The 27809-nt window shown below is 46.2% G+C and overlaps 3 protein-coding genes across 6 annotated transcripts in view; 2 read left to right on the forward strand and 1 right to left on the reverse strand.

The window, feature by feature from the left end:
• USP20 (ubiquitin specific peptidase 20) overlaps window positions 1–16006 on the reverse strand; it is a 29663-nt gene extending 13657 nt beyond the window's left edge. The window contains exons 1-21 of one of the 4 annotated variants that reach the window (XM_048056845.2): window positions 15862–16006; window positions 15458–15591; window positions 15044–15080; window positions 12472–12576; window positions 12042–12095; window positions 11266–11328; window positions 10991–11122; window positions 10263–10359; window positions 10007–10076; window positions 9279–9392; window positions 8087–8165; window positions 6364–6805; window positions 5321–5458; window positions 4174–4286; window positions 3549–3721; window positions 2976–3070; window positions 2394–2427; window positions 1894–1939; window positions 1439–1619; window positions 874–1000; window positions 561–730 (exon numbers count right to left, since the gene is read on the reverse strand). In XM_048056845.2, coding sequence (XP_047912802.1) covers window positions 561–730; window positions 874–1000; window positions 1439–1619; window positions 1894–1939; window positions 2394–2427; window positions 2976–3070; window positions 3549–3721; window positions 4174–4286; window positions 5321–5458; window positions 6364–6805; window positions 8087–8165; window positions 9279–9392; window positions 10007–10076; window positions 10263–10359; window positions 10991–11122; window positions 11266–11328; window positions 12042–12095; window positions 12472–12552 — 2209 coding nt within the window. In that variant the 5' untranslated portion in view covers window positions 12553–12576; window positions 15044–15080; window positions 15458–15591; window positions 15862–16006. Of the gene's footprint in view, window positions 1–560; window positions 731–873; window positions 1001–1438; window positions 1620–1893; window positions 1940–2393; window positions 2428–2975; window positions 3071–3548; window positions 3722–4173; window positions 4287–5320; window positions 5459–6363; window positions 6806–8086; window positions 8166–9278; window positions 9393–10006; window positions 10077–10262; window positions 10360–10990; window positions 11123–11265; window positions 11329–12041; window positions 12096–12471; window positions 12577–15043; window positions 15081–15457; window positions 15592–15684; window positions 15805–15861 lie in introns of those variants that run through there. The other 3 variants (XM_048056849.2, XM_048056856.2, XM_066980786.1) reach the window with 3 other exon arrangements.
• An 84-nt stretch (window positions 16007–16090) lies between these two features.
• C20H9orf78 (chromosome 20 C9orf78 homolog) lies at window positions 16091–21801 on the forward strand. Its single transcript, XM_048056941.2, has 9 exons — window positions 16091–16237; window positions 17234–17293; window positions 17803–17854; window positions 18061–18131; window positions 18308–18385; window positions 18883–19080; window positions 19460–19596; window positions 20343–20441; window positions 20880–21801. The coding sequence occupies exons 1-9, from the start codon at window positions 16155–16157 to the stop codon at window positions 20969–20971; spliced, it is 870 nt and encodes a 289-aa protein (XP_047912898.1). The 5' UTR covers window positions 16091–16154; the 3' UTR covers window positions 20972–21801.
• Window positions 21802–22148: 347 nt separating this feature from the next.
• The window catches only part of PTGES (prostaglandin E synthase), a 37136-nt gene continuing 31475 nt past the window's right edge, over window positions 22149–27809 (forward strand). Inside the window, 3 exon segments of the mRNA XM_066980457.1 lie at window positions 22149–22167; window positions 22170–22448; window positions 22955–23220. Of these exon segments, the coding sequence (XP_066836558.1) occupies window positions 22149–22167; window positions 22170–22448; window positions 22955–23220 (564 nt within the window).

Raw genomic sequence — 27809 nt, forward strand, 5'->3', positions numbered from 1 at the left:
TCACTGAAAACTCTCCGATTCCAGAATCTGCTTCCTCTGCTAATGGAAGACCCTAAAGAGTTTATTGATTTTGAAAGTTTCCCAATTCACAGCCTCAATTTCTAATCAAGTGCTTCATTTCCAATTGGAGATACACAAACACAAGGGCTCCCAAGCATGACGGATGTAAGAGAACAGTAAAACGTGGTATCAGGTCCCTTCACTAGTGTGCACTCCGTTGTCCAAACACTGAAGGACAACCTTGCTGATAGGGTAACACAGATCAACATTGTCTTATGTGCTTTCTACAGGTTTGTTTTTTAAAAACAAGTAGAGAACTGAATACTATTGTTTCCCAGCACTAGCCATTCCTCCGGTCCTCTGATCAGCAGGACAATGGGGTAATTTTCTCATCTCTCCCTGAGCGGGCTGGAGCTTCTGCAAATGAAGCAGATCCTACTGAAGCATGCACTGTAACAGATCTACAGCTGAAGCCTTTTTTCTGCATTTGTTAATGCATCAGGAAGCAAAAAGGCATAAGCTGAAAGTTGCTTTTCCCAGCTTCAGCAGCGCTGCCTTACCTCCATGAGAGCACAGAAAGGTGTGATTGGTGATGGGACCAGGCTCAGCAAAGGTGTTGAATTTGTTGAGCCATTCTCGAGAAATGTAGAACTGGAGTAAACTGTGCTCCTTCATGCTGGCAAGGGACACGACTTTCTGACGCTCTCGCACAGCCTCTTCACTGCTTTTCCTTAAGGAGGGAAAGAAGGAGAAAACGAAGCAATTCTTGAACCAGTTTTGAAGCAATGAAGCAATTCCTGAATTAGTTTTCCACCGATATTTCTAGGTATTTTGCAGCCATGAAGGGACTGCTGCATCTGGGGTGCTGCTCACCTGTAGAACAAGACATAGGCTTCTGCATTCTGTACCACGGTCTCATGGACTTCGGTGACATACTGGTCATCAAACTCGTACCACTGGCCATTGATCACGTTCTGACAGTAGGCTATGTAATGCCCACCTGCATCAAAAAGAAATAAAACACAGCTGAGATTCAGAGTGCAGGTGGAACTCAGGCCTGGGATAAGGTCAGCAGCACGACAGGATTAGCTGCTAGCAGAAATAGGAGAGAGAACAAAATAATAATAATAATAATAATTCCTGTTCAGGCAAGCTTTGCAGGAGCAGGGGAGTCTGTCATTGTCGCCATGGTTTGCCTTCCTTGGAAAGGGCCTCTAGGCCAACCCATGGGTGAGGCCACAGCAGCTGCAGAGAACCTGTCAGAAGCTGTCTCGTTCACTTTTCAAAGGGCAGAGGCTGAGCAAGGCTGGGAAATGGAGGAGCAGGCCTTACACTGCACTTCATCCCAGAAGAGGGATGGCAGGACACTCACTGCCTTGCTCATACTCATCTCGTTCCTGTTCACCTCTGCCATATACTCACAGGAAGAAGGACTTACTGCCTGCTGTGCCATGATGGCAGATGACTGACAGCAGGTCGTAGGTGGTGATCTGGGAGACACACTCCTTGGCTAGGAAAGGTCGCAGGTCCAGCCCTTCCAAGGGGAAGGAGACGTGACTGTTGATCTTGAAGGAATACATCACCTCATGCCGGAACCGTTTCAAGTGGATGCAGAGAATCTGAAAGACCAAAGACAGAGAACACCAAAGTGCAGTTTTGCTGTGGGTATTCTAATCCAACAGCATATCTCTGTGCATCTGATCTTTGCAAAGCTTTTTTTCCTTTTAGCCACAAATCCTGCTGGCTCATCAGCTTAACACGGGAAAGTCTCTTCTGGTCTAGATACAGGATTTTGCCACCAAAACAAACTGATGTTTCAGTTCTACAGCCAGCCTTACCTCCTCAAACAGCGGCTGCTGAAAGAAAAGTAAGAAACAAGGTGCTCTGACTCACCTCTGGTAGCCGGAGGACTTTGCAGTACTTTACTCCATTCCTCAATCTGAGGGAGAGAAAATTAGCTGTGAGAGAACTCTAAAGCAAAGGGATGCCAAAAAGGAAGGCAACTGTCTGCTGCATCTTGCTCACTTTGAAATCCAAGACAAATGCCGACTTTCAGCAGCAACAAATTCAGGCTTTTTGCAACATCCCTCCCAAATGAGGCAAGGCACGAGCAGTTTGTCAGGCCTCTTCTTTCTAATGCAGTAACTCAATTACTGCCAAGCCATGTCCCTGTCCACACCCTTCTTCCTTTCTTTTCTCTGCTGAAGCCAGCACTTTTCCTACCTGCAGTCAGTGACTTCTCAAGACTCAGTGTAAGAAACTCAGTATAAGACAAGGCAGATTTTACATGACACTCAGCAGAAGAAATGTCCCGGCAGAGGATTTAGCAATATGTTTAACAGTAGTATAAAGAAATAATTTCCAGAGGTATAATACAGGTAAAGCAGACTTACTTTTTACACCGTTCACAACTGTACATGTTGTCCCCTGTAGATGAAGAGAAGAAAGCCGTTATGCAGTTACTCAGAGCACACAACTCTTGATACGAATGCATTTCCAACTCACGCAGAAAGATCACATTAAGTTGATCCTGACACTATTCTAAGGGTGAGAAGAGATCCAAATAACTATTTCCCTCAGTAAGTGTAGGCAAGAGAATGGAATCAACTAGGAGAAAAATTCACACAGAAGTGAATACAGCAAATTGTTTAAGTCCTCTAGGACTTAGGGAATGGATGGAGAAAGCAAAGAATCTAAGAAGAATAAAGATCCATGGCACTTAAAGGCAACTAACAGCCATGTCTGCTCCTTGCTAAGAACAGTCTCATCCAGATTCAAAATGAAAAATCACCCTTGAGCACATGGAAAAACTTCTTTCTGCTCAGAGAAGCTGAACTGTCAAGTATTGGTAGTGTCAGATTCTAAGTGAAATACTAGAGCATGCTTTCCAGACTTAATCCACCCCCCAAACGCATGTGAAATATGCTGCAGTTTTTCTTGTTTCTGGCTGTCAGACCCCACCGAAGCTAACTCACCTTTCAACTCATCTGCTGCAAAAAAGGCAGCAAGACAATCCTCCAGTGTCACAACAGGACCCCAAAACCAGCTAGGGATACAGGACACCACAAATCTGCAGAGGAGAGGAGATCAAGAGTTACATGTAAAATAATTGGACACCTTGGCTTACAAAACCCCACGTGGATGGGCATTCTTCTAGCTGTACATCCTACATCATCACACACCCCCATGGCACAGGGAAAGCACGATTTCTCCCAGCTGATAACCCTATTCCGATTGCTCAAACTGGAAGCGATTTGGAGAACTACGCTGGTAATTCATTTGCTCTGGAGGGCAAGACAGAGCTAAAGGCAGAGCTGAGGGATTATCATTTGCGCACGAGATCTCAAGGTGAATGACAGAAGTAGAACAGCAGCAGCTGGCTTACGAGAAAAGGCCAAAACAGACCCGTGAGGTACCACACACTGTCCTCATCCAAGGAACGGCTACAGGTGGCATTTCTGCTGTAAGCACCACTGGCTAGGGACAGCTGCCTTCCAGCCACTGGAGGGCAAACCCCAGAAGAAAGAGGTCCCGCACAGGGAACACACCTCCGGATATACTCCATGATGAAAGCAATCCAGCCTTGTGAGGCATAGTTGTCCCCACATGCCCCTGTCTTAGCTGGCACGTTTTGGTAGATGGCAGAGTGTAGCTTGGCCAGGTCCTCCTTCCCTGGGATTGGGAGTGACAGGTCCTGGAATGTCTCCACTGTTGTAGAAACCTGGAAATATCCAAGAGGAAGAGTTCTGGGTTTCCTGTGCATGTAATGGAGCTGGGACCTGACTTTCATCATCACCTTTTATCTATGCTTGGATTTTGTCTGGGCTAGAAACCTGGCCTGGCACTAAGAACAACTCTCTCTGGCTAATTATTGAATAAACTGCTGTCAACAGGAAGACTTCTGTCATGTTTGTAGCACTGGAATCTGTTTTCTGATGTGAATGTGATATTGCTAGACCAACTAAGTGACACAGATAAACAGACCACTGTGGAGGCAGACAGTTTCTTGGCACAGCAGGTCTCTCACACCTCCTCCACCACCCACTCATCAGCATTTTAGCTGGCCTCCAAAATGCATCCCACAGTACTTGGCAACAGGAGCTCCATTTCCAAAGAAGAGGTCTACGAGCTAGAAGACTGTGCTCTCTGACTGACAGCTATCAAGAGACTCACTCTGTCGCAGGTGAGGCACTGCACCAGGCTGAGAATGGAGCCATCAAAGATGTCAGAAATCACACTGCGATAACGAAGTTCTTTCTTCTTTTTCCCGGAAGCTTGCATCTGGGCTGAAAGAGAGACAAAGAGGCTTCATCACGTAGCAGCTCTTTCCCAGTCTCTGGTCTCATGCAGAGTCACGCAGACACACAATAACACAAGACAAGAACTGATTGATCCTGGGTTTTGCTCTAAGCTTTACACTTGACTTCCTCTCCCCCTCACCTGTCCGTGTATTTTGTCCCTTTTTCCCCCTCTAACATTTGCCAGGTGTTCACCAGGTGTCTTGTGCTGGAGAAGACTCTCCACAGCAGGGACTGGCCAAACGCAGAGTTTTGTTTAATAACAAACCTCCTTCCCTATGCACATACGCATGGAGACAGAGTGCTTTTCATCAGGCCAGAACATCTGCAGCTGTGCTGACCTCAGCCAAGGGGCTGGGGCACAGTTTTGGCCAGAATGGCATTATTGAACAGCTGTAGGGACGGTGCTATAAGCACATGTCATTGTGTTTGCTCGCTTCGCAATGCTGAGATTTTGTTCTGCAGTTTGCTTGGGACAAAGTGGACAGTTTGACACAACAGAAGTCAGGCTCCACTCCGAAGGGTAACAATGCTCCCGGCACCAGATTGACATTTGCAGCTTAATTCTGTTACTGTGAGCCCAAGACATCTAAGAGCCCAGAAGCTCTCTCTCAGTAAAACATCATCTTACACTTCCTGGACCCACACGCTATGACGTGCGAGCCTGGCAGACAAATGTTTACACATCTCCACACTCCCCTAAAGGGACGGAGCTCGTGCCTAGGACTTCGTAGCTCTTTTATTAATAACAAACACAGCAGGCAGACATAGACAGGGAAATCATTTCGTGCCCCAATATACGAGCATACTAGAACATCCGTTGTATCCAGAGCTTGACTTTACCTGCAGGTTTACTGTAGTCTTTGCCTGGTATGATTTTATAAAGCACTGATATTCTAGGGGGATCAGCACTTCTTCCAACTGTTAATCAAGGATCATGAAATAATTCTTTCCCCTTTGAACCTCTCCTCCTCCACATGCTCCCCTTTGCCTCCCAGCATACCCTGACCCCTTTGCACTACCTTTCTTGAGCACATACGAAGGTCCGAGCCTGGCAGGACTGGAGCGAGGAGGACTGCTAGAGAGCTTGGAGTGCATTTCGTGATGGACAGGACTGCAGGGGCGTGAGGAGCAGCGCACATACGCATCGTTATCAGGTTCTGTTTGGGAAAAAGGGGAGGCAGAAGAGCACTGGTGAAAACCCGTTATGAAAGCCAGCTCTGTTAGAGTCAGTGTCAGCCCAGCTCTGTGTTCCAGCACAGAATCTTTCTCAGCACTCAGTTCAGATGTTACGAATTGTCTTACTTGCATGGGTTGGCAGATACAGCTCTCAGTGCATGGCTAAGAGTGCATACAGAGCTATACTGAACAGCTAATAATTATATATAGAGAAAAAAAAACCCTGCTATTTTTTCACACTTGTGACTAATTAGGTTTTACAGCTTGCTCCTGTATCCCTAATCCACACAAACAACATTGCTGCCTTCAGTGCCAATTGGCAGAATAAGACTCTTACATAAAGAAGTGTTGAAAGATCGGATATGTTCAGTTCGGGGTGACTCCACACCTACATCTTAACAGCTGCTCTTTTCCCTAACACACCGAAATGCACAAACTGTGCAGCAACCTCTTCTCTCCAGAGTCTGTAGTCCAACAGTAATGAACATTTTCTTCCATGTCTTTTCCACAGCCAACACTTCCCCAGGCCAGCCTAACAGATAAAGCAATGCACATATATGAAACCTTTTTCTTAAATTAGGAAAAAACACAAATGCTGCATCTGCAGGCTTGGCAGAGGCAGCTATTGCTGCCTCAGGATATAGGCTTCGCTCAGCTCCATAAGCACTTCAGCCTGACTAAGCACCTCCCTGGTTTTCTTACAGAAGCAAGTGTGCACAAAGGCAGAAGTACTGCCAGAGACACTGCAGAGAGTCTTGGATGTAAAATCTTTTCAAACCCACAGAAGGAACACACACACGACGTGCTGTTTGCCACTGCACTACACCACCACCCATGTAGGACAATACCACATCTCACAACCAACGTGACTGGAAGAGGTTTGTACCTGGTGTCCTACATGGGCTGGCAGGACGGGGAGCTGGAAGCATCTCAGGCGAGGCTCTGCCATCCACTGGCATCATAGTAGTGTCCACATCTGCGTCCTCGTCCACCTGCTCCGAGTTGCTGCGCCGATGGCCACAGGAGAACTTTCTGTCCTTCATCCTCTCTTTCTCGGAGATCCCTCTCCCTGCTTCATCCTGGATCAACAACTCTGTCTCTGCCAGGGAGCTGCCGCCCACGCCCCCTGCGGTCCGGCTTTGACCATCTCCTTCACCCCTGTCACTGCTCGAGTCACAGGAGAGGAACTCATCTTCTGAAGGACTTCGGTCACCCTCTCGCTTGTCATCCTGGTCACTGGTATCCAAATCTCTCGTCTCTGCAACAATCGGTTCCTTCAGTTCTTCGTGAAGCTGGTCCATCAGGCAGCGCAGGAACTCCTGAGTGTCCTGAAAAGCGGGAGTATTTCCATGTTAGCATCCATCCAGAAACAGGGCAAACAAGAGGGGCAAAATACAGATACAGCTCCATTCACAGCCTCTTTCAATGCTGCCCACGAAAGTTATCCAGCTCCGTAACACACGGAAACCCTCCTAAAGCAGGGAGTTGGAGATGTATTTTTATCTGAACATCTTCAGCTGAAAAACACAGAGGAAAACTAGAGAGCAGCTGCAACATGCAAACCATGATCTTATTTACCAGGGTATTACCACTGATAAGAGGCAAGAGACCAGGAGAAAGCTGAGGAAAGCAGCAGGCCATAGAAAACAGACTCCTAAGCACAAAACAATTTTCATGAACACTGATGTCTGCTTATAGGAATCCCTCTCTTACAGAGGGCAGATTAAAATCTTTAATAAATAGGGAATGGAGCCAGAAACCAAAGCCTATACAGTCAAGGTGCAAGCTCCTAAATTTGCAATGTGTGGTAAAAGAAGTGATACGCTGCCTTCAAAGGAACTGCTGAAAGCAACTTGGTATTTTGACAATTCCAGAAAGTTAATTATGATGTTTCTGTTATTTTAAAGAAGCTTGGCTTTCAGCCTGCCCTATCTTCCTTTCAACTCTATTTCTTAACAGCTGAGTTTTCCAATCCAATATACTTCACATCAAAGATAAATATAGAAATTCTTTCATTAATCATTATTTTTATCCTCTGTTTTGACTTGCTGTCAGAATCACAGTTTAGATATACTGTCTACTGTCATTTCTTTTGTAAATTTTCAAATCAAACATAGTTTGATGTTTACATTTTATTCTAAAGAATAAACACTGGATAAATACTTCAAAGAAAAAGATACTATCTTTCAAATGAGATTCAGTCGGCTGAAATTCCCCAGAAAAAGAATATCGGTATTTTTAACTTCTTGGTACAGATTAATCCAGGTTTCTCAGCTATAATATGAATAAACAATACCCAACTTATATAGTACGTATCAATAGATCTCAAAGCCCTTTATAAAGGAGGTCACCATCATAATTTTAGAGGTGATAAGGCTGACACAGGAAGATGCACTGACTTGGAACCAGCAAGCCAGGGGCAGAGCCTGGAAGAGAACCCAGGTCTCCTGAATCCCACCCAGGTGCTCTATCAGGTCACTAATATTGACACAAAACAGGCGTGACTCCTGAGCTCTAGCTCTTCTCTCTATACACAAGCACCACCATTGCAGGAAGGAAAAAAAAATCACCATCTTTGTAATAATGGCATGTTTGTGTTGAGGCCCCACCTGCTGTGCATAGCCTCGGAACATGGGGTTGACGAGTTTAATTCCATGAGATAGACTGCTTGGAACAACATAACTCGGGCTGTTTAAATATGGAGAAAAAAAGAAGTTAGTTTGCTTATCAGGCCTGGAGCCAGTTTGCGTAATAGGCAACAGAACAGGGTGTGGTCACTAGTTAAAGAGGACAAAAAATAATTATGCACCTGCAAATCCTGGTCTTAGTTTCCCTATTAGCTGGGTGACATACAAATTAAGAGAAGGAAAACATCTTAGTCATTTCGGCCTATCCTTCCAGAGAGAATCGCCCCTAGAGCACATTTAATGTAAAGCTCTGTCCACACTTTGAATCCTCTCAAGTGATTCTCTCCAGAGTAGGGTTTTGCAGTTAGTTACTCAGTTTCATTTTGCAGCAGCATGTCTGTCTCAAAATCTGTGTGGGCTGGCCAGGGACCAGTAAATGAGATAAGTCAAAACCAATACTAAATTGATCTTTTTCTGCTTCAAAGTCTGCAGCCTGCTACATAAAGTTACAGTTCACCTTTGCTCCGCATCTTACTTATCCCTTGTTAAAAACTAACCTGAAACAAATGTCAAGCCAGGAATCTAAATGGTATTGCATTTTTTTTTCCTCAATCAATTACAGTTGCACAGAGCAGACGTTTAAATTTCAACAGAGCTGCATTATTTTACACTGTGCTTGGAACCAGACTAGAAGGTGATCCACTAGCAAACACTTCCCAAAAAGCCACCTGCATTTTCCACTCTCTTTGGTAAAATCTCAGTGTCAGCTCTGTACCACTTTCTCCATCCAAATCATCAGTCCCTCTGGTAATCAAGAGCAGCGCCTTCAAGTGCTGGTCAGTCCGTACAACAGACTCAGAAATAGCCAAGAGGGTTCCATTATCCCACCATTTTTTTCTTCTCTGCCAACAGAAAAGGTATATAAAAAAAATCTCTTCCTTTTAAAAGTTATTAAGAATGTATTCTTTTGATCACTGACAACGACGTGCACCAGAAGCAGCATATAGGATCTCCTAGATACAGGGAAATCTATGCATACCTGTCTATGTAGGGTTTGACTGCCTTAGAAGGTGCACTTGTCACTGAAGATCCCATTTCTTGTTGTTGATGCCATATTTCAGAACCAACATAAATGTGAAAACTGTCCAGATTAGATTAGGGAGCGACCACTCACCGTTTCTTATGCCAAACCTCAGACACCAGCTTCTGGTAACTTTTGCACAGTGCTGGTTTCTTATCTGTACGGACCAGTCCACCACATTCCAGAAAAAACTGTGTGAGAGGTGGGCTATGAGGAAAAAACAAAGAATTCAGTGCACAGAGACTTCTCATTTGCCTCTATTTAAGGATTTATCAAAACTTAAATGCATGTCTTTTTGAAAACGTGCTTAGGATACTGCTTTTAAATCAAGGGAATAATTGATTTCAGATGCAGGCTTAGATTCTAACTTGAATAAAGAAAGCTGATGTGAATCTGTACCAGGTATAGTACAGAACAGATCCTGGAACTAGTTTTCAGCAGGATGGCTACAGAATATTTTAGGATAGGAGTTGTTACAATGATATCACCGGGGAGAACAGAAAGAGGTGACATGCTTTCCTATGTGATAAACACGTTTCTGTCACAGTGGAAAGGAGTTTTACTTGTGTATAGATGAATAATGGAAGTCTTATAAATGGCCACAAGTTCACTCATTTCCTACTTTAAAACTTCTATTTTCACTCATTTTCCTACGGTAAAACTTCTATTTTCCTAAACACTAAATTTTTCATATTCCTTTTTCTGCACCTAGCCTGGCTGATTTCTCTTTGCATGACTCACAGAGGACTCAGATCAGAGGTGCCACTTTTGGTATTTAGTGAAGTCTAGTAAAGACTCAACTGAAAGGCCCTAATGCCTACCAGTTAGAGAGAGCCTGAAGTGCTGCATTCATGTAGCAGGAGTTCCCAAGATTTTTCATTCCAGTAAGGCCTAAAGCACAAACAAGAGAAGCATGAAACTTTCCAGAAGTGCTGCTTTCTACGTTCCTTCCCAAAGGAGAGGGAATCTGGCCCTTGCTAGGTAGGCTCTTCCCTCTGCTCCTAGGAACCTCTCAGCGCAGGTCCTAGAGATTGCAGAGTTACCCTCACAGCCCTTTCATCAACTCGATGCAGTTACCTCTTGGTTTCAAATCATCATCCTCTGATTCGGATTCGCCTTCATCAGCCACTGCAATTGGAACGGCCTTCAAAGGGTGAGCAGGCAATGGAGAATCCTAGATTAAAGACAGAAAAATAAGCACCAGCGAGAGTCCTGCTTCAAAAGATGAGTTATGAGAGAGATCATCTTATATGTAAATCTAGCCAGCCTTTAGAAAAGCATATTCAGGAGAGAAGAACCAGTTGCGTGTCTGTCCTTCTCAGTAATGCACACAGGAAATAGAAATGATACAATTATTGCTTCCAGTGTGCATGATGAAAGAGGCATCAGGAATATGCAACAGTGTCACAAGTACAGGCGTTTCCAGTCTGGATTTTCCAGCTAAAATTTTGATAGGCTATGCAATGAAAATTAAGATGCTAATTAATTAAAATTAATTGCTAATTAATGCTAATTAATGAAAATTAAGCTGCTGTCGTTCCTCCCAGAAACAGATGCCCCACAGAAGAGGCTAGGAAAGGTTACAAAATTCAAAATGGATATTGAAGTCATTTGGAAGTCATCTGGTGGGGAAGTTCTGTAAGACAAAGCTATTGGAATATGACTACAGTTTGCCACCTTCAGTGAAAGAGTTCTTATCACAACAATCGCCTGGACAATAGTGGAAATTTCTTGGCTAATTTTGCAAGAGGCAAACAAAAAGCCTGTCAAGCATTCACCCCTGTCATGCTGTGTCACAGACCCACCGGTTCAGTGAACTTCACTGGCGGTGACTGCGTGTGCGCTGCCAGCCGCTGGTCCAAGAACACCTCCTTCTCACAGGCATAACACCAGACCCGGAAAGTGGTCAGATTCACTGTCAGGTTGTGCTTTTTGGCCTAGAAATTGAAAGACGAAATAATGATTTGACAGCTGGCTCAAACTGAAGCAACGAGACCACCAGATTACCGCAGAGGAGGATTAGGGAATGGGAAAAATCCAACTCTGTCTGTTTTAAGGTGGACAACAGAGAAAAGCTCACCTGTGCGTGAAGCGTGCTGTGGTCAGCAAAGGACTCCCCACAACCAACATAAGGACAACCGAGCTGGAGAGAGAAAGAACAAAAGTACAGTGGCACACCAAATTAAAACTGTCACAAAACAGTCTGCAACTCCGGTCCCACCAGCAGCTGCAACTTCAGAACCGATCTTGCCATTTTTCTAGCTTTTTTCTTTCTCCAGGGCCCAGAATAAGACAGGAATTTGGAATTGCTGAATTTAAGAAAGAAAACCTGCAAACCCCGCATGGGTTTGCACCCGTGTAAAGTCCCCATTCCAAGGCAACTGCTCCAGCAGGCAGCTCATTTACCAAATCTCCAATTGTCTGGGCATTCCAGTGTAAAAATAAACTGCCCCTGCCCACCCTCATGCCTTTTGTCATTCCTTTCTGCCTCCCTGCCCTGAGCACCTGCCCTCTCTTCCGAGGTCTCAGACTTGCAGTCTCGCTTCACAGCTGCCAGCAGAGGCAGTCAATGCTGGGAATTATATTCATTCCTGCTGGGGCTACTGGGGGGAAAATCACCTATGAGAAGCAACCTGTTAAATCTCAGTGTATTCTGACAGCATTAGCTTTTAATCTTGGGAGACTTTTTCTTCGAATCCATCAAAAAACAGTGGATATTTCTACTGTGAAGCCCCCTCTTCATTTTCAGTGGTTTTTTTTTCTGGTCAAATACATCTTCTTTTTATATTTTTATTTAGATTTATATTTAAGAAAAGTCCCACCATATCATGCACACGAATAGCAAGCCATTTTTACCTGAAGACAAGCCCAGAGATTTGGTCCCACAGCTCCACATGACTGGCAGGTTCCCTGCATATTCATGATAAAAGAAGGTTTGTTTGCTTGTTTGTTTTTTTTTTTTTTTTAAGTAATCTAGTCCTTCAAGACTGGGAAACTTCTCAGTGAGAAAGGCTTCCCCAGCCTGCAGCTCCCAATATTTCATTTCTTAAACCCATGCTTCTGATTAAATATACAATTTGCTGTGTGTTAGACAAGTGACACATTTGAGCAGGATAAAGTGTCAGTGAGAAATACGCCAGATGGGACTGACAGAGGCTTGCTTTACGGGACATGTGCAAGGTACTCTTCTCTACAGAGATAGGCAGCATTTTCTTTGAAAAGCAAATATGCAAAAGCATGCACAATAGCACAAAGGGAAAGGACTGACAACCAGAACAGCGTGTACCTTGGATTTGAGCAGCAGATCATCCCTGGTCACCTCTCCTATGGAATCCAGGTGAGGACAGATGTCTCTTGTATCCCCCATTCTCACCTGTGCGAGGGTGTTTTCCTAGGACAAGAAAGGATAGCTCTGCTCAGTCACATGTCAGAATTGCTCTCACAGCCTGCAAGAAGAGAAATTAGCTTGTTTTGTGTATTGGAGATTAAAATATTCATCTTTAAGGTTCAATGAGATCAAAAAAAATCTAAATCAGGACCCAGTGACATTAGCTAGCACAGTTCTGACCCGCTGTTGAGTGGCTGCGTTACGATATTGTAGGTAAGTGAGCAAGGCAATGGGTTGTGGAGGAAATACACGAACAAAGCTAATAATGTGTGTAACATGGAATGTGCGTTCAGAAATGTACGAGGGTGCTCAGCACGCAGGGACAGCTTCAGAAGCGCTGCTGCTGACTTGGTCTCAGGTAAGCTTTCAAGCCAAGGGACGATTTGCTGTAGCTGATAAAATCACACCACAAAACGAAAGCAGTGGTACAGTGACCAACTGACCACCATCTTCTTAATCTCAAACTCCCAGACTGATCACGTAGCATCTCTGAATGATGCAGGGGCCTAAAGCAGTAAATAAAAACTGCCATTAATTCACACATGCCTTACCTACGTACCTTCACTGGGCTTACATACCATGAATACACGGTACTCCATTAACCTGACTAGACTGACCAACTCCACTTTTCCCCCTAGAAAATGGGTTTTATGTTCTAGCTCAGCAGGTAGGGTGGGAAAACAAATGTGGTGGTCTGAACGTCATTCCTCTTGCCAAACATAAACACGCAGCACGAAGAGATACAAATCTAATTAGCTTGTTTGCATGAAACTCAGATTAGAAGCAAAAGGGTGCTGCAGCCCAAGACAAGTACTTAGCATACGGTGTCTGGGGGCCTCGAGGTGCCCGTACTGTGCTGATCTGGATCTGATGTTTAGTTCCTTATTACACTACTTTATCAAACGTTAAAAATATAATTTAATTATATTAAGTTTTAATGAAGCTGTGCAAGAGGGAATTAGACTTAAAAGATCTGTAACTGATAACCAGTCTTCAGTCTCTGAGAAATTTCTCATTTAATATAGGTTTTAACGAGTCACAAAACTCTCAAAGACTGTACGAAATGTAACACGTTGTTCCACCCATCTCATGCACCCAAGCGCTGCAAGCACAGAGGATTTCAGAGCTGCATGCTTACGAGCACAATAAACACTTTCATGGTGGTCCACGGGTACATTAAAGACTTGAAACGTGTCTCAGAAACGTGCAGCTACAAAAAGAAGATGAAAAGGGTTTGTGTTTCTTAAGCATAGATCAAGTAACCTCACTTGTGACTGTTAAAAAAATATATAAGTAATATTAACAACACAAACAAGGATCCAAAATATTGCTATTGGCTGGAAATGAAGCAGACATGAAAAGCTTACATCATTACCAAAAAAATCAAAAAATTGGATGAACTTGAAGTTAAGAACAGTTGCTACTCTCTGTTGTTTTCACATTTTGAGAAGATTTGAAAGAATTTCTATTGCTACCTGGTCTGAATCACTAACAGTAGAGAGAGGGAAAAAAAATAAAATGAGAGGGTAAACAAATAAGCCATTTCAGCATCACTTATCCTGGGAGCCGAAAAGCTTGCCTAGCACCTTGCCTTGGCAGAAGGCAAACCTCAAGGATAATTTTGTAACAGTGTTTTTGCAACACTCTTTGGAACTGAACTGGAGGAGCAAAGCAAAACTGGAAGGGGAAGGAATCATATTTACATCCTACAAACAGCAGCGGTTGGAACCAGGATCACAGTAACCTGCGAAGAGATGCTTAACAGACAACCGAGTAACGTCATGCAGCTTCACACAGGCAAAGCAGTGTCACGTACCATACACTGATTTAACAGAAAAGGGACAAGAGCACTGTATCCGTGGCTAACACAGAAAACTGGGACACTTTCAGACTCAGAGATCCTTCTACAAAACCGACTCCGTTTAGTATCAGTGCCATTTTTGCTATTTCACCTTCCCTGGTTTCTTATCCCTTTCCCAAAAGAGGTTTCCCAGAAAACCTAATGAACAAAATATTGTTTTAAAATGAACTCCAGACCCCCTAATCTCCACCAGTTGAAGCTAACTGGAGACTGCTTTTGGAACACGCTATGTTAAGTACAGTCTTGTGGATGGTTTTACTGCATTCCACGGGACCACCCCTCCATTCCAAATTAAATCCATGCCTTTCAGCTTTCCAGCACCGGGATGCTGAGCTTCCCACCTACATTTTCCTTTCCTAAATAAAAGAGCAAAAACGTCATTTTCACCTCTTGGCCCTGACTGAATGCATCAGAAAAGGTTCGAGCTGTGGCTGTTCAGAAGAAAGTATTGAATCCCTGCCTCCCCACAGCTCTGCCCCAAGAGCTTTACCTGGCGCAAAGAGCTCTCAAACGCTGCTCAGGAAACTAGGAATTTAATAACAAAAGCACTGCCGGAAAGCTTATTTTTGCTTGTCAAAATGTATTAAGTATGATAAGAAAAGAAGTTACCTTAAAACAAGTCCTCCAGCCTGTCTCTCAAGAAGCGCTGGGGAAGAACAGTACGTGAACATGTCAGAACAATTCCACGGCAACTGCAACCTACTTTCGCTCGCTTCAATCGCTGCCAAAATCAGCGGCTCTGCCTGCACGGTGACACGCTTCTCTTTTTATTTTCATTTCAAAACAAGTGCTTGGTCTGGTGCCAAAACGAAAGCCAGTTTTCAACAGTTCAGATTCAGAGAGCGCAGATTCGGAGGGGAACAAATAAAAACCAGCCTGATACAAATAAAAACAAGCCCCAGCGCTGCTTTCACGAGGCAATCACCAGATCTGCTCGCTCATCCCGCACAACCCACCACGACGATCCGCGGCCGCTGCCGGCAGCGCCGAGGCAGGAATTACTTACCGAAGTGAATTACTTACCGAACCGCCCTACGGACGAGAAAGAGCCAGAAACCAGGCGTTCCTCAGCGCGACGCGGGCTCGGTTTTCCTCGCGGGCACGTTTTCACGGAGATTTAGCCCTTGGGGGTCAGCACGGCGCGGAGATTTGGGCACCTGGGTAAAAACAGAAATTAAATATTGAGGGGCGGGGACCCCGCACGCATACATATACACCCCCACGGCAGCTGAAGCTCACTCCCCTTTTACCAGGGGCTGCCTGAGGGGCACTGGAGACCCCACCTGAGGCTTCCTCAGCCCAGACCCAAAACCTGGGCCCCGCTCCTGAGGCGCAAAGGCCGCAACGGCGCCCATAGGCGCCGTTGCGGCCTTTGCGCCTCAGGAGCGGGGCCAAGGGCCGGCACCCAGCCTCCGCCTCCCTCTCACCTGCTCGCAGCCCAACCTTCGGGGATCCCTGAAGGACCCCAGGGGATCTCCGCTGCCACAGCCCCCGCCCCGCCGCCGCGAAGGGAGCGGGAGGGCGGCGGGGGGAACGTTTGAGGCGGGGGGGGGGGGGAACCAAAGGAGCGGGGCCGCGGGGCGCGCCCGGACCGGAGGGAGGGGGACACGCCCCTCTTTTTGCCAGGTCGAAGTGCTGGCGGAAGGGGCGGTGTCGGCGCGGCTGCGTGACGTCATCGCGCCGCGACGGATGGGGGGGGGTAGGAGAGGGGAGGGGCGGCATGGCGGCCGCCAGGTCGTTCAGGAGGCGCAGGGAGGAGCCCGAGGAGGATGAGGAGGACGAGGAGCTGGCCAGGGAGGTCAGGTGAGAGCACGGGAACGCCGGGGGAGATGGGCTAACAGCGCCGCCCGGGCCCGCCGCGCCGCCGTGATGTCATATCGCGGCATATCGCGTCATATCGCGTCGTGTCGCGGCGTCCCGGCGTCACATCGCGCTGCCGCGCCGCAGCGTCGCGTCATACCGCCGCGCGACGCCGTTGTGTCGCGTCACGGCCTCGCTGCGCGGCGTCACACTGCGTCATATCACGTCACGCTACATCCTATCGCGTAGTATCGCGTCGTATCGCGGCCCCCCCCCGCCGCCGTGCCCGTCCCTGCGCTTGCACCCCGCGGAACTCGGCACCTGCGGGCGGTCTGTTACCCCCGCAGCCCAACAGCACCTTGCCGGTGGTGGTTTACTTCTGTGAGGGGTTTCCTGGGGCGCCCTTGGTGACAGGCAGCGAAAGGTGTGCCTGCTTAGGAGGCGCCTCAGTGCCTGAAAACATCGATAACGTGAGCGTAGAGCCCTGGATTTAAGTTCTCACCGAACCTTTCCCTGATGCGCCGATAGATCTTCACCTGGGGGCTGCCGTTGGTTTTGCTGTTGGTTGTCCCCATTCTTCAGGGCACCGACTGCGTTGTTGTGTTAGCTCACGTGGGCGGTTGAAGGAGTAAAGGAGCCCCGTGTTAGCTCCTCGTGCAAGGCGACCCTCTGTCTTGTGAGGGAGATCTTCATTGTCTGGAGATCTCAACAAAACGAAATCAGAAGCAGGGGTTGTTGGCTCGCATTTCCCATGTTGGCTTCTTAAAGTCTTTCGGTGTCTGGATGTTTCGTGCCTCAGCTGAGGGAAGATGTGTTGGAGGGACAGCCCATGTGTTTCTTCTGATCTCTTTAATAAAACTTTTAATAAAGTAAAATATAAAATATCTACTTAATCTGTAACCAGAAGAGTAGATGGGCACTAATATGTAAATGCAGGAAATCAAACTGGGTTAATTAAAACCAAAGCATCAAGTACTAAGTCCAATGTTTTTTCTTCAGGTTAAAACTCGAGGAAGCCAAAGAAGTGCAGAGCCTCAGAAAGCGACCCAATGGGGTGAGGTAAGGGCTGTAGCACCAGGGGTGTGAGGATGTGCTCTGTCTGGTGGTTTAATATAACAGTAAATTTCTCTATTGCCACGTGCCTCCTTTCCATAGAAACAGTTACTTGTCCAGTAGTGCCAAAAGTACATTACTGATAGAGGATTTTGTATGTTAAATCCTGAGGATGGAAAAGAGGGTGAGTCAGTTACAGACACACCATGTCAGTTTAGCGTACAAAATCTGTTCTGTGTCCCAGCCATGAGGAAGAAGAGTAAGATTGGGATTTGTCGTGAAATGCATTTGATCAGAATACGTCTGTCCCGTGCACGTAACAGAATGGTAGGTGTAAGTTGGACCCTTTCACATCTGCCTCCTAACTTACCTCTCTCCTCTCTTACCTACTGTCACTGTGTTTGAGATCATCTGTTAGATGTGGTGAAGGGCGAACAAAGACGGTATTGTTGGTAATATGTTTAATTCTACTGATTTTTATTTATTTTTTTTTTTTACTTTATCTGACTGACTAGCGCTGTAGCTCTGCTTGTGGGAGAGAAGCTGCAAGAAGAAGCGACGCTTGTGGTAAGTTCTGGATACTTTCACCACCTCACTGCTAAGCTGTAACGATGTGAGAACATCGGTGTGGTGCAGTGGGTCGCTGTGGCAGTCTGGTCTGGAATAGGCCTCATGTCACAGCTCAATAATTTTTGTTTTCATTCAGATTTTGAAGACTAGCAGTAAACTGAAGGGAAGCTTCAGGGTTTCTCATTTTTTTTCTTAAATTCCAGGATGACCCATTTAAGATAAAATCTGGGGGGATGGTGGACATGAAGAAACTGAAAGAACGAGGCAAGGACAGGTGGGTGCGTGTGAGCTCCAAAGACCTTTCCCTGGACTAATATTAAGACACAGCAATAAACTGACCAGATGTTGCTGAATTTAATATAATTCAGCTTGGCTAGCTACTGCTATGTTAACTTGTCAAATTAGTTAAAACAAGCAACAAACAACTGTAGCACTGTGGTTTCCATTTAGGATTAATGAAGAGGAAGATCTCAACTTGGGAACTTCCTTCTCGGCTGAAACCAACAGGCGAGATGAAGATGCTGACATGTAAGTTGAGCTGCATAGCACGTCTGTGATGTTGAATTCTGGGTTGGGTGTCCTCTCACAGTTGTTGTGTGTGTGTGTTTTTTTTTTTTTTTTCTTCTCCTATCTTCAATACTGAGTGTTCCCAAAACGTCTTCCTGATTCTCACAGAAACCTTCGCTTGCTCTTTCACCTTTTGGCTGCCAGACTCGAGAAGGCATTTTCGTGGGCAAAGCTAGGAGGTGCCAGTCAGCCAGCGAGTACGGTGGCATTAAATACCAGCAGCCGCCTTCCTTGCTGGTTGTGAAAGAGCTCGGAGGATCTGATCGTTTCTTGGACAGAGCTGAAAATACCTTGTTTCATGCAGTTGATGTTAGCTGAGCACTTTTGGAGAGATTATTCATTCCTCCCTCCCAGCCACTGAGCGCTCACAGAGCGCTCGCAGCTGTGCACAGCAGTGTTGGGATAGAGTACAGAAAACAGAACTAAATACCACATGTCCCTTGTGTGCTGCACTTTAGGATGAAGTACATTGAGACAGAGCTGAAGAAGAGGAAAGGAATTGTGGAGAATGAGGAGCAGAAGGTGAAGCTTAAGAATGCTGAGGACTCTCTGTACGAGCTGCCAGAGAACATCCGTGTCTCCTCTGCCAAGAAGACTGAAGAGATGCTGTCCAACCAGATGCTAAGTGGCATCCCTGAAGTGGACCTGGGAATTGAGTATGTTGTTCACAGACCTGTTAGTCATGGCCTGAATTGCCAGGAGGAGCACCGTGACTAGAAACTGTCAATTGGCAGAGCAGTGGGGTGGTTGGATTACACAGCTCCCACTTCGCTCTGTGGTGGAATTCGGCCTTGGTCTGGATTAGTGAGGTGTTCAGCAGATGAACTTCCCTTTTGCCTTTGAAACAAAGCATCTAAGCATAGAAGTTTCTATAGCACTGCTTTCTCCCTCAAAAAGCATATCAAATACAATAGCACTGCTGTTACTACACCCAAATCCATCTGCTCAGGATAATTCCTTTGTCTGTTACTCTTTCTAAATATGATTTTGGTGTTGTTTTTAAATATGAATATTTTTTCTTTGTTTTTCTTCTAGTGCAAAAATAAAAAACATCATCTCAACTGAAGAGGCAAAGGCCAAGCTGCTGGCAGAGCAGCAGAACAAAAAGAAAGACAGTGAAACTTCCTTTGTTCCTACAAACATGGCTGTTAACTATGTCCAGCACAACAGATGTAAGTCTCCCGTAGCTCTCCTGACCCAGGTGTGACCTGCTCCTCTCCTAAAGAAAATCGGTCAGCTGGGATGGAGTCTGGTTCAGGAGAAATTAGTTCATGGATCAGCACAAGCAGCTGATTCCTTTCTCTGGGATGCTCGTATAGACCCCATGTGGCTTGGCCTGTTTTTTCCATCCATCAGCAAGGAGAGGGGATTATTACTTACGGCCTAACTTTCTGCTCTTGAACTCCCAGTTGACAGTGCCTCATAAATTTCCAGACTTTTTCTTTAAGTTGTTTCGTGAACGTGTGCTGTAAATGCCTGCCTTGTCTGTGGTTATAAATGATGGGTTATAATTTAGAGAATCAATTTTCCGGGCTGCCAAAGCACACAGGTGGTCAAGCATACATAGATCTTACTAGACAGGAGATGGGAATTAATTTCCGGGAGAGACGCTCATACTGCAGCCATCTGGAGGAAAGGCAGCCTTCTACTGTGTCTAACCACGCCTACAGAGGTGATTTGGAGTCAGATTTGTGTGTTCCAAAGGAAATGAAGAATCTTTGGACCACTTCTGATTAAACAGTGCTACTGAAATTTGCTGTATCCCATCTTGCATGCATTGATTATCCATATAAACCAATTACAAGAATGCTTGTTCTGTTCTTTCCGCTGAACATCAGTTGTAACAAATACCATAGAAATATGTCTGTCTAAATAACACAACTGAAATGTTCCTTATCTGATGTTTTCCTTCCTTCAGTTTATCACGAGGAGCTAAATGCACCAGTGAGAAGAAATAAAGAAGAGCCAAAGCCCCGTCCTCTGAGAGTGGGGGATACAGAGAGACCAGAACCCGAGCGTAAGTTCCGAACTTGAAGTGTCGTAAGAGGAAGATGCTGAAATGTAACAGAGAACTGACCTAGCTGCTCTTGCTTTCTCTTCTCTTGGGTGCTCTTAGTTAGTGGGGAAATGGAGTAATCTGTATTTGAAGTCCATAGGAGGCAGTTACACTTGTACCCACGGCAGGTCACACAGATGGAGGATGTTTTAGGGATTCCTAAAGGTGGAGTAGCAGAGGTCAGAACTGAAACACATTGGCCACGCTGACTAACAAGGGTTTGCTGGGATGACAAAGGGGCACTAGATTTAGGAGCACAGGTGGCTAAAGGAATAACTTTTCTCATAGCAAGGGGCTGTAGTTCTGTGGAGTTCATAAGGGAAGTGGTAGAATTAAAACTCCTTTCTGTTGCATATGTGAAAGGACAGGAAGTGTTATTTCCTTCTCTTTTGTTTGAAGGGTCTCCTCCAAATCGCAAACGTCCACCCAATGAAAAAGCAACCGACGATTATCACTATGAGAAGTTCAAGAAGATGAACAGGCGATACTGATGAACGTGGACTGAAGTCTTTGCAGAGGTTCTTGTTTTCTACTAATAAAGAATTCTGTGTCAGTGACCTGAAACGGAGGTGGGGAGAGTCACTGCCTTCACGTGCTGGTGTTAACTACAAACCTTTTCTTGTGATCTTGTAGTGAATCAGTTTGCAGGTGATTGTGAACTCTGGTCGGTAAAATCTTGTATATAACTTATTTTCAGTTATAAAACTTCTTTTATAAAACTGTGAGCTTTTTTTTTTAGTGGGAAAACATTGCTTTTACAGATTCTTATACCTTAAAAATGTGGGGAAAAAAAAGATATTTTAAAAGCAGCAGTGCTGTTTGCCTTGTGAATATGAAGGGAAGGTTTAAAGCCGCCTCGGGGGGGGGGGATGCAACTTTGTAAAATGCTGCTTCTTTGTTCCCATGGGCCCTTGCTGCACATAATGCAATAGATAGCAGCAAGCTCGGTGCTGCTGCTCCTCAGCTGGGCTTGCGTGTGCTCCTGCAGGAGCCTGGTGTTGGCACTGCCTCGCTGGGTCATGTCACAGCATGAGGAGTGACAGCGGGCACCCGGCACGTGGGTTACGGACTCTACTGTGCGTGGCATTTTGTATTTTTCTGCCTGTAGACCACTGTAGCAGCTCACTGCATTTTATGGTAGCTGTGAGCAGGGAGAAGCTCGGCTCGGGCTGTACCCGTGGAGGCTGAGGAATGTCTCTTTTCAGCTCTCTGGGCAGCTGGGGGAGAGGCCCTGCAGCCTGCGAGCCAGGAACTGTCATGTGGGGGAGCCTGAAGGCAAGACTTTGAATTTAAAAACAATAAAAGTGTTTTTAAGCTGTCACAAATGTTTTTTTTTTTTCTTTCTGGGCTGGGCACAGCTTCCTGAGCACCTCCACAGGCCTGGGGGGATAGCCCCCATTCCTCCTTTAGCCAAAAACAGGGGAAAGGTGAAAAATCCTCCAGCTTGGCTGAAGTACAGGCACGAGGGACACCCGCACTCTCCGGCCCATCCTTAATGAACAGCCCTTAATTACAGCACCCTCCCAAGATGGCCGCCGCCACACCCAAGATGGCCGCCATGCGCCCAACACCACATGTGCCACACCCCCACCATGGCGCCCAACCACATGTGCCACACCCAACATGGCCGCCGCCTCGCCTCCAGCTCCGCCTCTGCCCGGGCCCAAGATGGCGGCGGCGGAAGCGGCGCGGCGCGGCGGAAGCGGCGGCGGGGCGGCGGCGGGGCCGTGCGGGCCATGACGGGGCTGCGGGGCGGCCCGCGGGCGGCCCCGGGGCTGGCGCTGTTGCTGCTGCTGCTGCCGCCGCTGCTGCTGCCCGGGCCCGCGGGCGCCGTGGAGCCCATCAGCCTGGGGCTGGCGATCGCCGGCGCCGCCGCCTCGGCGCTCACCGGCATCATCTCGTACCCGCGGCTCTACTGCTACTTCAGGGAGTGCTGCCTGCAGCGGCACGACCTGCGCGCCGCCGCCGGTACGGGCGGGGCGGGACCGGGGGGAGGCTGAGGGGACGGGGGGGCCCTGCTCTTCTGAAGGCTGCGGGATGAGGGGGAGGGGGTCCCGGGGGGACGGGAGAAGGGGGACTGGGAAGGGGGACGGGGATTTGGGGTCTCGGGGGGGGGGACGGGGAAGGGGGACGGGGAATCTGGGGACGGGGAATTGGGGTCCTGGGGGATGAGGAAGGGAACCCGAGGGTAGGGGGTCCCGGGGCTCCAGAGGATGGGGAATTGGGTCCTGAGGGGATGGGAAAAGAGGACCCCAGGGGACGGAGAAGGGGGTCCTGGGGCATGGGGAATTTGGGAGCAGGAAAGCGGAAGAGGGAAGGGGGACAAGGAAGGAGGACGGGGAATTTGGGCCCAGGGGACAGGGAAGGGACTGCGGCTTGACTCCAGCTTGGCCAGCCCTTTGATCCCGTGGCTCCGGGGAAGGGCCGGGAGCTGCGGGCGGTTCCTCCCCTGACGGCGGTGTCCTGCTCCCCAGCCCTGCAGGAGAACCTGGACAGAAAGCTCTTCGGGCAGCACCTGGTGAGCAAGGTGGTGGTAAAGGCCGTGAAGGGCTTCCTCAACAACGAAAACGCCAAGAAGCCTCTCACCCTCTCCTTGCACGGGTGGACTGGAACAGGCAAAAACTTTGTCAGTAAGATAATCGCCGAAAGCATTTATAAAAAAGGTCTGAAGAGTAAATACGTCCATCAGTTCGTGGCTACTTTACATTTCCCTCACGCTCAGGACATCAACATCTACAAGGTAAGGCGGAACTCGCGGCAGGGGGCAGCAGTCACTGCTGTGTTCGGCTGTAAACATTACAGCCCGGAGGCGCTAAAATTATTAACCTTTATGATTTGAGACATGTGGCTAAGTTTTGCCTAAGAAAAAGAACATTCCTTGTGCCTAACAGCTGGCAGCATGGGGGTATTTGCAACCTCTGTATCCAACCTAAGGCACTGCTGGCTGTGCCACCCCATAGGCTCTGCCAGCACCGACTGCACGCTGTCGGTTGTGGCAGTTAACAAGCAGCCACAGCTCGCAGGGTTGGGTACCTGGCTTTGTTAACGTTGGAAGGATTTTTTTTCCTCGCCTCTTTGAAGCAGCACACAAGTCTCAGCAGTCACTGGGCAGAGAACAGGGGCGCAGAGGGGAGGTGCAGCCCAGATGCTTTTTTGCTGCCATCATGGTTAATAAGCTTCTGTCTGACCTGTCTAAAATTGTATTGCCGTTATTATGTATCTGGACTTCCTAGGTTTTCTGGTAGCACCATCAGTACTAAAAACCTAGGTGCTGTTTTACGCTGTAAAATGTACCCCGTGCCAGTTTTGGAATCTTCTGCATAGCATTAGGTAAATCCTAACATACAGCAGGACTGGTTCTCTTGTGAAAGTAAAGACTTTTTTTGCATGTGTGTTGAGCCTCTCTTTAGGGAAGAACAATATGGTTAATTTTTATTGTTCTACGCTTTACTTAGAGATGTGTGTGACTTAATGATAACAGTGAATCGGCAGGCTTCCATCGTTAGGTGATATGCTGAGGGGCACTGTGAAAGACAAGGAATAGTTTGTGACACTGACGAACCGTCTGGTGGCCTCCAAGCACATTAGGTACCGTGGAAAGCTGAAGCTTTCTGTCTGAGGTGCGTGTGTAACTTCCTGCTTCTTGCACTGAGCAGGTTGTTTAGTTTTGCTATGCTACCATCTCCCAGCTGTAAAACAAAACAACAATACGCTGTTGCCAGAAAGGTACGGGTGAACTTATTTGGAATCATTCCACAGGTTTGGGAAGCATCAGTGCAGCTTTGTAGGCTGGTGGATATTGTGGGGCGGTATTTCAGATATATGTTTTCTGGTGTTTTTTTTTTTGTTTTGTTTGTTTTGTTTTGTTTTTGTTTTAGCTTTGTTGACAGCAGAGTTTGAATGAGTAGTATGGTGTTTTCTAGTACCGAATGTTTATATTCTATTTGTATGTGTTGAAAATGGGAATAGGTCTACAAACCTACTTTCTAAATGGCAGAAGTAGATATTTCCTCTTTTACAGCTTGCTTTTACCCTTCTTGCAGCTGAGCTGTTCTAAAATAAAACGGATCCTTTTCTGCTTTTATTTTGAGATGAACACGCTGCTTGGTAAACTTGCTGCCCATGGCAGTAGGAGGAACTATCTATCGCTTTTTATACACAGTATAAAGTATAACATTACTTATTACTTAACATTACTTATAACATTACTTAACACAGTATAACATTATTTTGTTACTGATCTTAAAGGTCACACACAAGGAGAGAAAAATGTAACCATTAAGTGAGAGAATCTTTACAGTAAAGCATTACCCTGTCTGAGCAATACTGTGGTTTAAGAAGGGCTCATAATTGTCTTCATTTAACTTGGGAATGATTAAGGGCTGAGAACTGAATTCTGTTTCTACTTGTGCTAGTGACAGCAGGTGGAATTTCCTAATGGTGCTGTTCACATAGTAAATATAACCTTGTTTGTAGTTTTGACACCTAAGGATGTTCAGACCAAAGTGCTGCCAAAAGTAAGCAGCTTACTTGACAGGGCTTTGCTTTGTGTTGCTGTTCCTTGGTGGTACCTGTCCTTTGTCCTGATGAGCAGGCTTTCATTTTTGTTATTTTTTCAGGAACATCTTTTGAGGAGATCTCCTGCTTGTTCTGTGTTGTCTCTTAGTGTTTTCAAAATTTCTCAGAGCTAGCATGACATTTGGTTTTATAAGTTTTATTTACAGCTTTCAGCCATGTTTTAGCCAAGAAGCCAAAGCTATTGAAGTGGCACAACTGAAAGGAATACAAAACTCAATAGGCACCAGTCCTATTTTCTGTCTTTTCAATGCAAGTTCTTTCAGCTGCTTCTGTTTTTACGCCACTCAGGACCAGTTGCAATCATGGATTCGGGGAAACGTGAGCATCTGTCCCCGATCACTCTTCATATTTGATGAAATGGATAAAATGCACGCAGGACTCATTGACTCCATCAAGCCATTCCTGGACTACTACGAGCTCCTGGATGGAGTGTCTTACAGGAAAGCCATCTTCATATTCCTCAGGTAGGAGGAGATGTCTCAGGCTTGCTGTCCTGTGCGCTCAGTGCCTTTTAAAACTACCTTCAGATACAACCTTTGTTTTCTCTTTACTTAGCAATGCTGGAGCTGAAAAGATAACGGAGCTGGCGCTAGATTTCTGGAGAAACGGGAGGGCAAGGGAAGACATAGAGCTCACAGACATACAGAACGCACTGTCTGTGTCTGTCTTCAACAACAAAAATAGTGAGTGAAACTCTGATTGTTTTTGAGGTGGTGAAAACCCCACAAAAGTGATGGCCTGGTTTAGTGTACGAGCTGTACTTTGACAGCTCTGATTTCTTGGTGTGGCCTCTGGGTTTTGGCTACTGAGGAGCCACAGCGCAGTTTGGAGGCCTATGGGACAGCTCTTGTGAGGAAATAGAGCTCTGCGTGTACCTCGGTTGTCTGTTGGCTCACATAGGTGGGGGGAAGTCTGTGCTGTGCATTTACTGACATGCTAATGGGCTAAGGGGAAAGCAAGCACAAAAGAAATCTAAGGCTGGATGAAAGCTCTGGGGAAAAAAAAAATCAGCTCTCCCAGAGCAGATTGTCCTGCTCTTAATAGAAAATACGTTCTTTACGTGGAAGGGGTGAAGGTATGAGACCAGCGTCTGGGGAGCAAGGTTTTAAATGTGTTCATTTGAAAGAGATCCAACAGGCCACACACATCTGTGTGTCTAAGATTATGCAAAAAGCACTGTGAGAATGGACTGATTTGTGCGTTATAGGGCCCTAATAATACACATAAACTTTTACTGGTTCCTAGCAGAGGGCTGTGATATCGTTGTGTTTAACTAGAGGAGTAGAAACAAGGCCCTTCTCTTTCCCTTTGTAGGTGGATTTTGGCACAGCACCTTGATTGACAAAAATCTCATTGACTACTTTGTTCCCTTCCTGCCTCTGGAATACAAACATGTGAAAATGTGTGTCAGGGTTGAGATCAAATCACGTGGCTACACCGTGGATGAAGACATTTTAACCAGGATAGCGGACGAGATGACCTACTTCCCTAGAGAGGAGAGAATTTATTCAGATAAAGGATGTAAAACTGTGGATGCGAAGCTGGATTATTACTATGACTTCTAATGCTTTATTGCTGCAAATTTAACTTAATCACAAAATGAAGAACCCAAGACATTTCATTTTTAAGCACTTTGTAAAGAAAGGACCATTGTTTTAAACTGGTGTGTAAATAAGTGGCAGTGCCTCTGCATTTTTATTCTGTCACTAGTCACGGCTCCCAGGTACGTCGCGTTGTGCCATCAAGGTAAGGAAGAGCTGCTCTGTGAACGCAGGGACTCTTTGTCTGATCGTGCCCAAGACTCCTCTCAAATTGTGTATTGATCACCAGAACCATTCGGCAGGCTGTTGGCATGTAGAGCGGGACTAAGATTATGACCTGATTTTAATTTGGTTTTGGATTGGTGTGGATGGTCTCTAGGCAAGGTTGAGAATCATGATCAAAGTCCCTGCTTGTGAAAGCCGTCACTGGGCTTGTGTGGGTAAACTCCTGTAACAGCATTAAAAGCATATGTGTATTTTCTCCTCATGTAGCTTAAAAATACGTATATTCTTTCCAATGCTGTGCAGTAACGATGTCTGTCTCAGAACAGTGCTATGAATTGGCTTCCTTTGAGTCAAAGTTAATGTGAAACTCTTTGGTGTGAATACTGTTCAGTGAAAAGACTTAATATTAAGTAGAAAGAGGAAATAAGGTAAAATCCTTGACTGTATCTTTATCGTAGTTGGTTCCAGTTTTTGGTTATTTTTTTAATGAATAAAGTTGCCCGCAGTTCTCTCCTAGGAGTGATCGTCCTAGGAGAAAAGCCTGTGTGAGTGCTGGGTCAGCTTCATGGGAAGGTTGTAACGTAATGGGAAATGTGTACAGGTTAAATTTTACACCGAGGAACTGGAAAAGAGGTTTCTCCTCTTCGTCCCCGTGTAGAATTCAGAAGCCAAACGGCAGGGTTTTGCCTTTCCTGTTCTCACAATCCCGTATGCCCTGGAGGTAAGGACTAAGACCGATCCAAATGCGTTTGCGACCAATGTGAAACGTGTCAGCTGAAGTTACTGCAGAGTGCCCGACTTCCTTCTAAATGTGAGCACTGCGGAGGCTTTTTTCATTCCAGTTTCTGTTCGAAATAAACTTTCCTCATCAGAAACGTATTTCGTAGCTACCTTCTGGTGGTGTGTCTTGAGTGACCTGTTGTTTTCTGAAGCATTCTGCTGTGCTTGAATGCAGGTACTTCCCTTTCTGAGTACAAAGGGAACG

Source organism: Anser cygnoides, chromosome 20 (genome assembly GCF_040182565.1).
Source record: "Anser cygnoides isolate HZ-2024a breed goose chromosome 20, Taihu_goose_T2T_genome, whole genome shotgun sequence".
NCBI classification, from domain to species: Eukaryota; Metazoa; Chordata; class Aves; order Anseriformes; family Anatidae; genus Anser; species Anser cygnoides.

What these genes read in the sequence shown, in the direction of transcription:
- C20H9orf78 (XM_048056941.2), top strand. Translation starts at nt 16,155, where the DNA reads ATGGCGGCCGCCAGGTCGTTCAGGAGGCGCAGGGAGGAGCCCGAGGAG. An exon ending in GAGCTGGCCAGGGAGGTCAG is followed by an intron (nt 16,238 to 17,233) that starts GTGAGAGCACGG and finishes TTTTTTCTTCAG; the next exon opens with GTTAAAACTCGAGGAAGCCA. An exon ending in GAAGTGGACCTGGGAATTGA is followed by an intron (nt 19,081 to 19,459) that starts GTATGTTGTTCA and finishes TTTTTCTTCTAG; the next exon opens with TGCAAAAATAAAAAACATCA.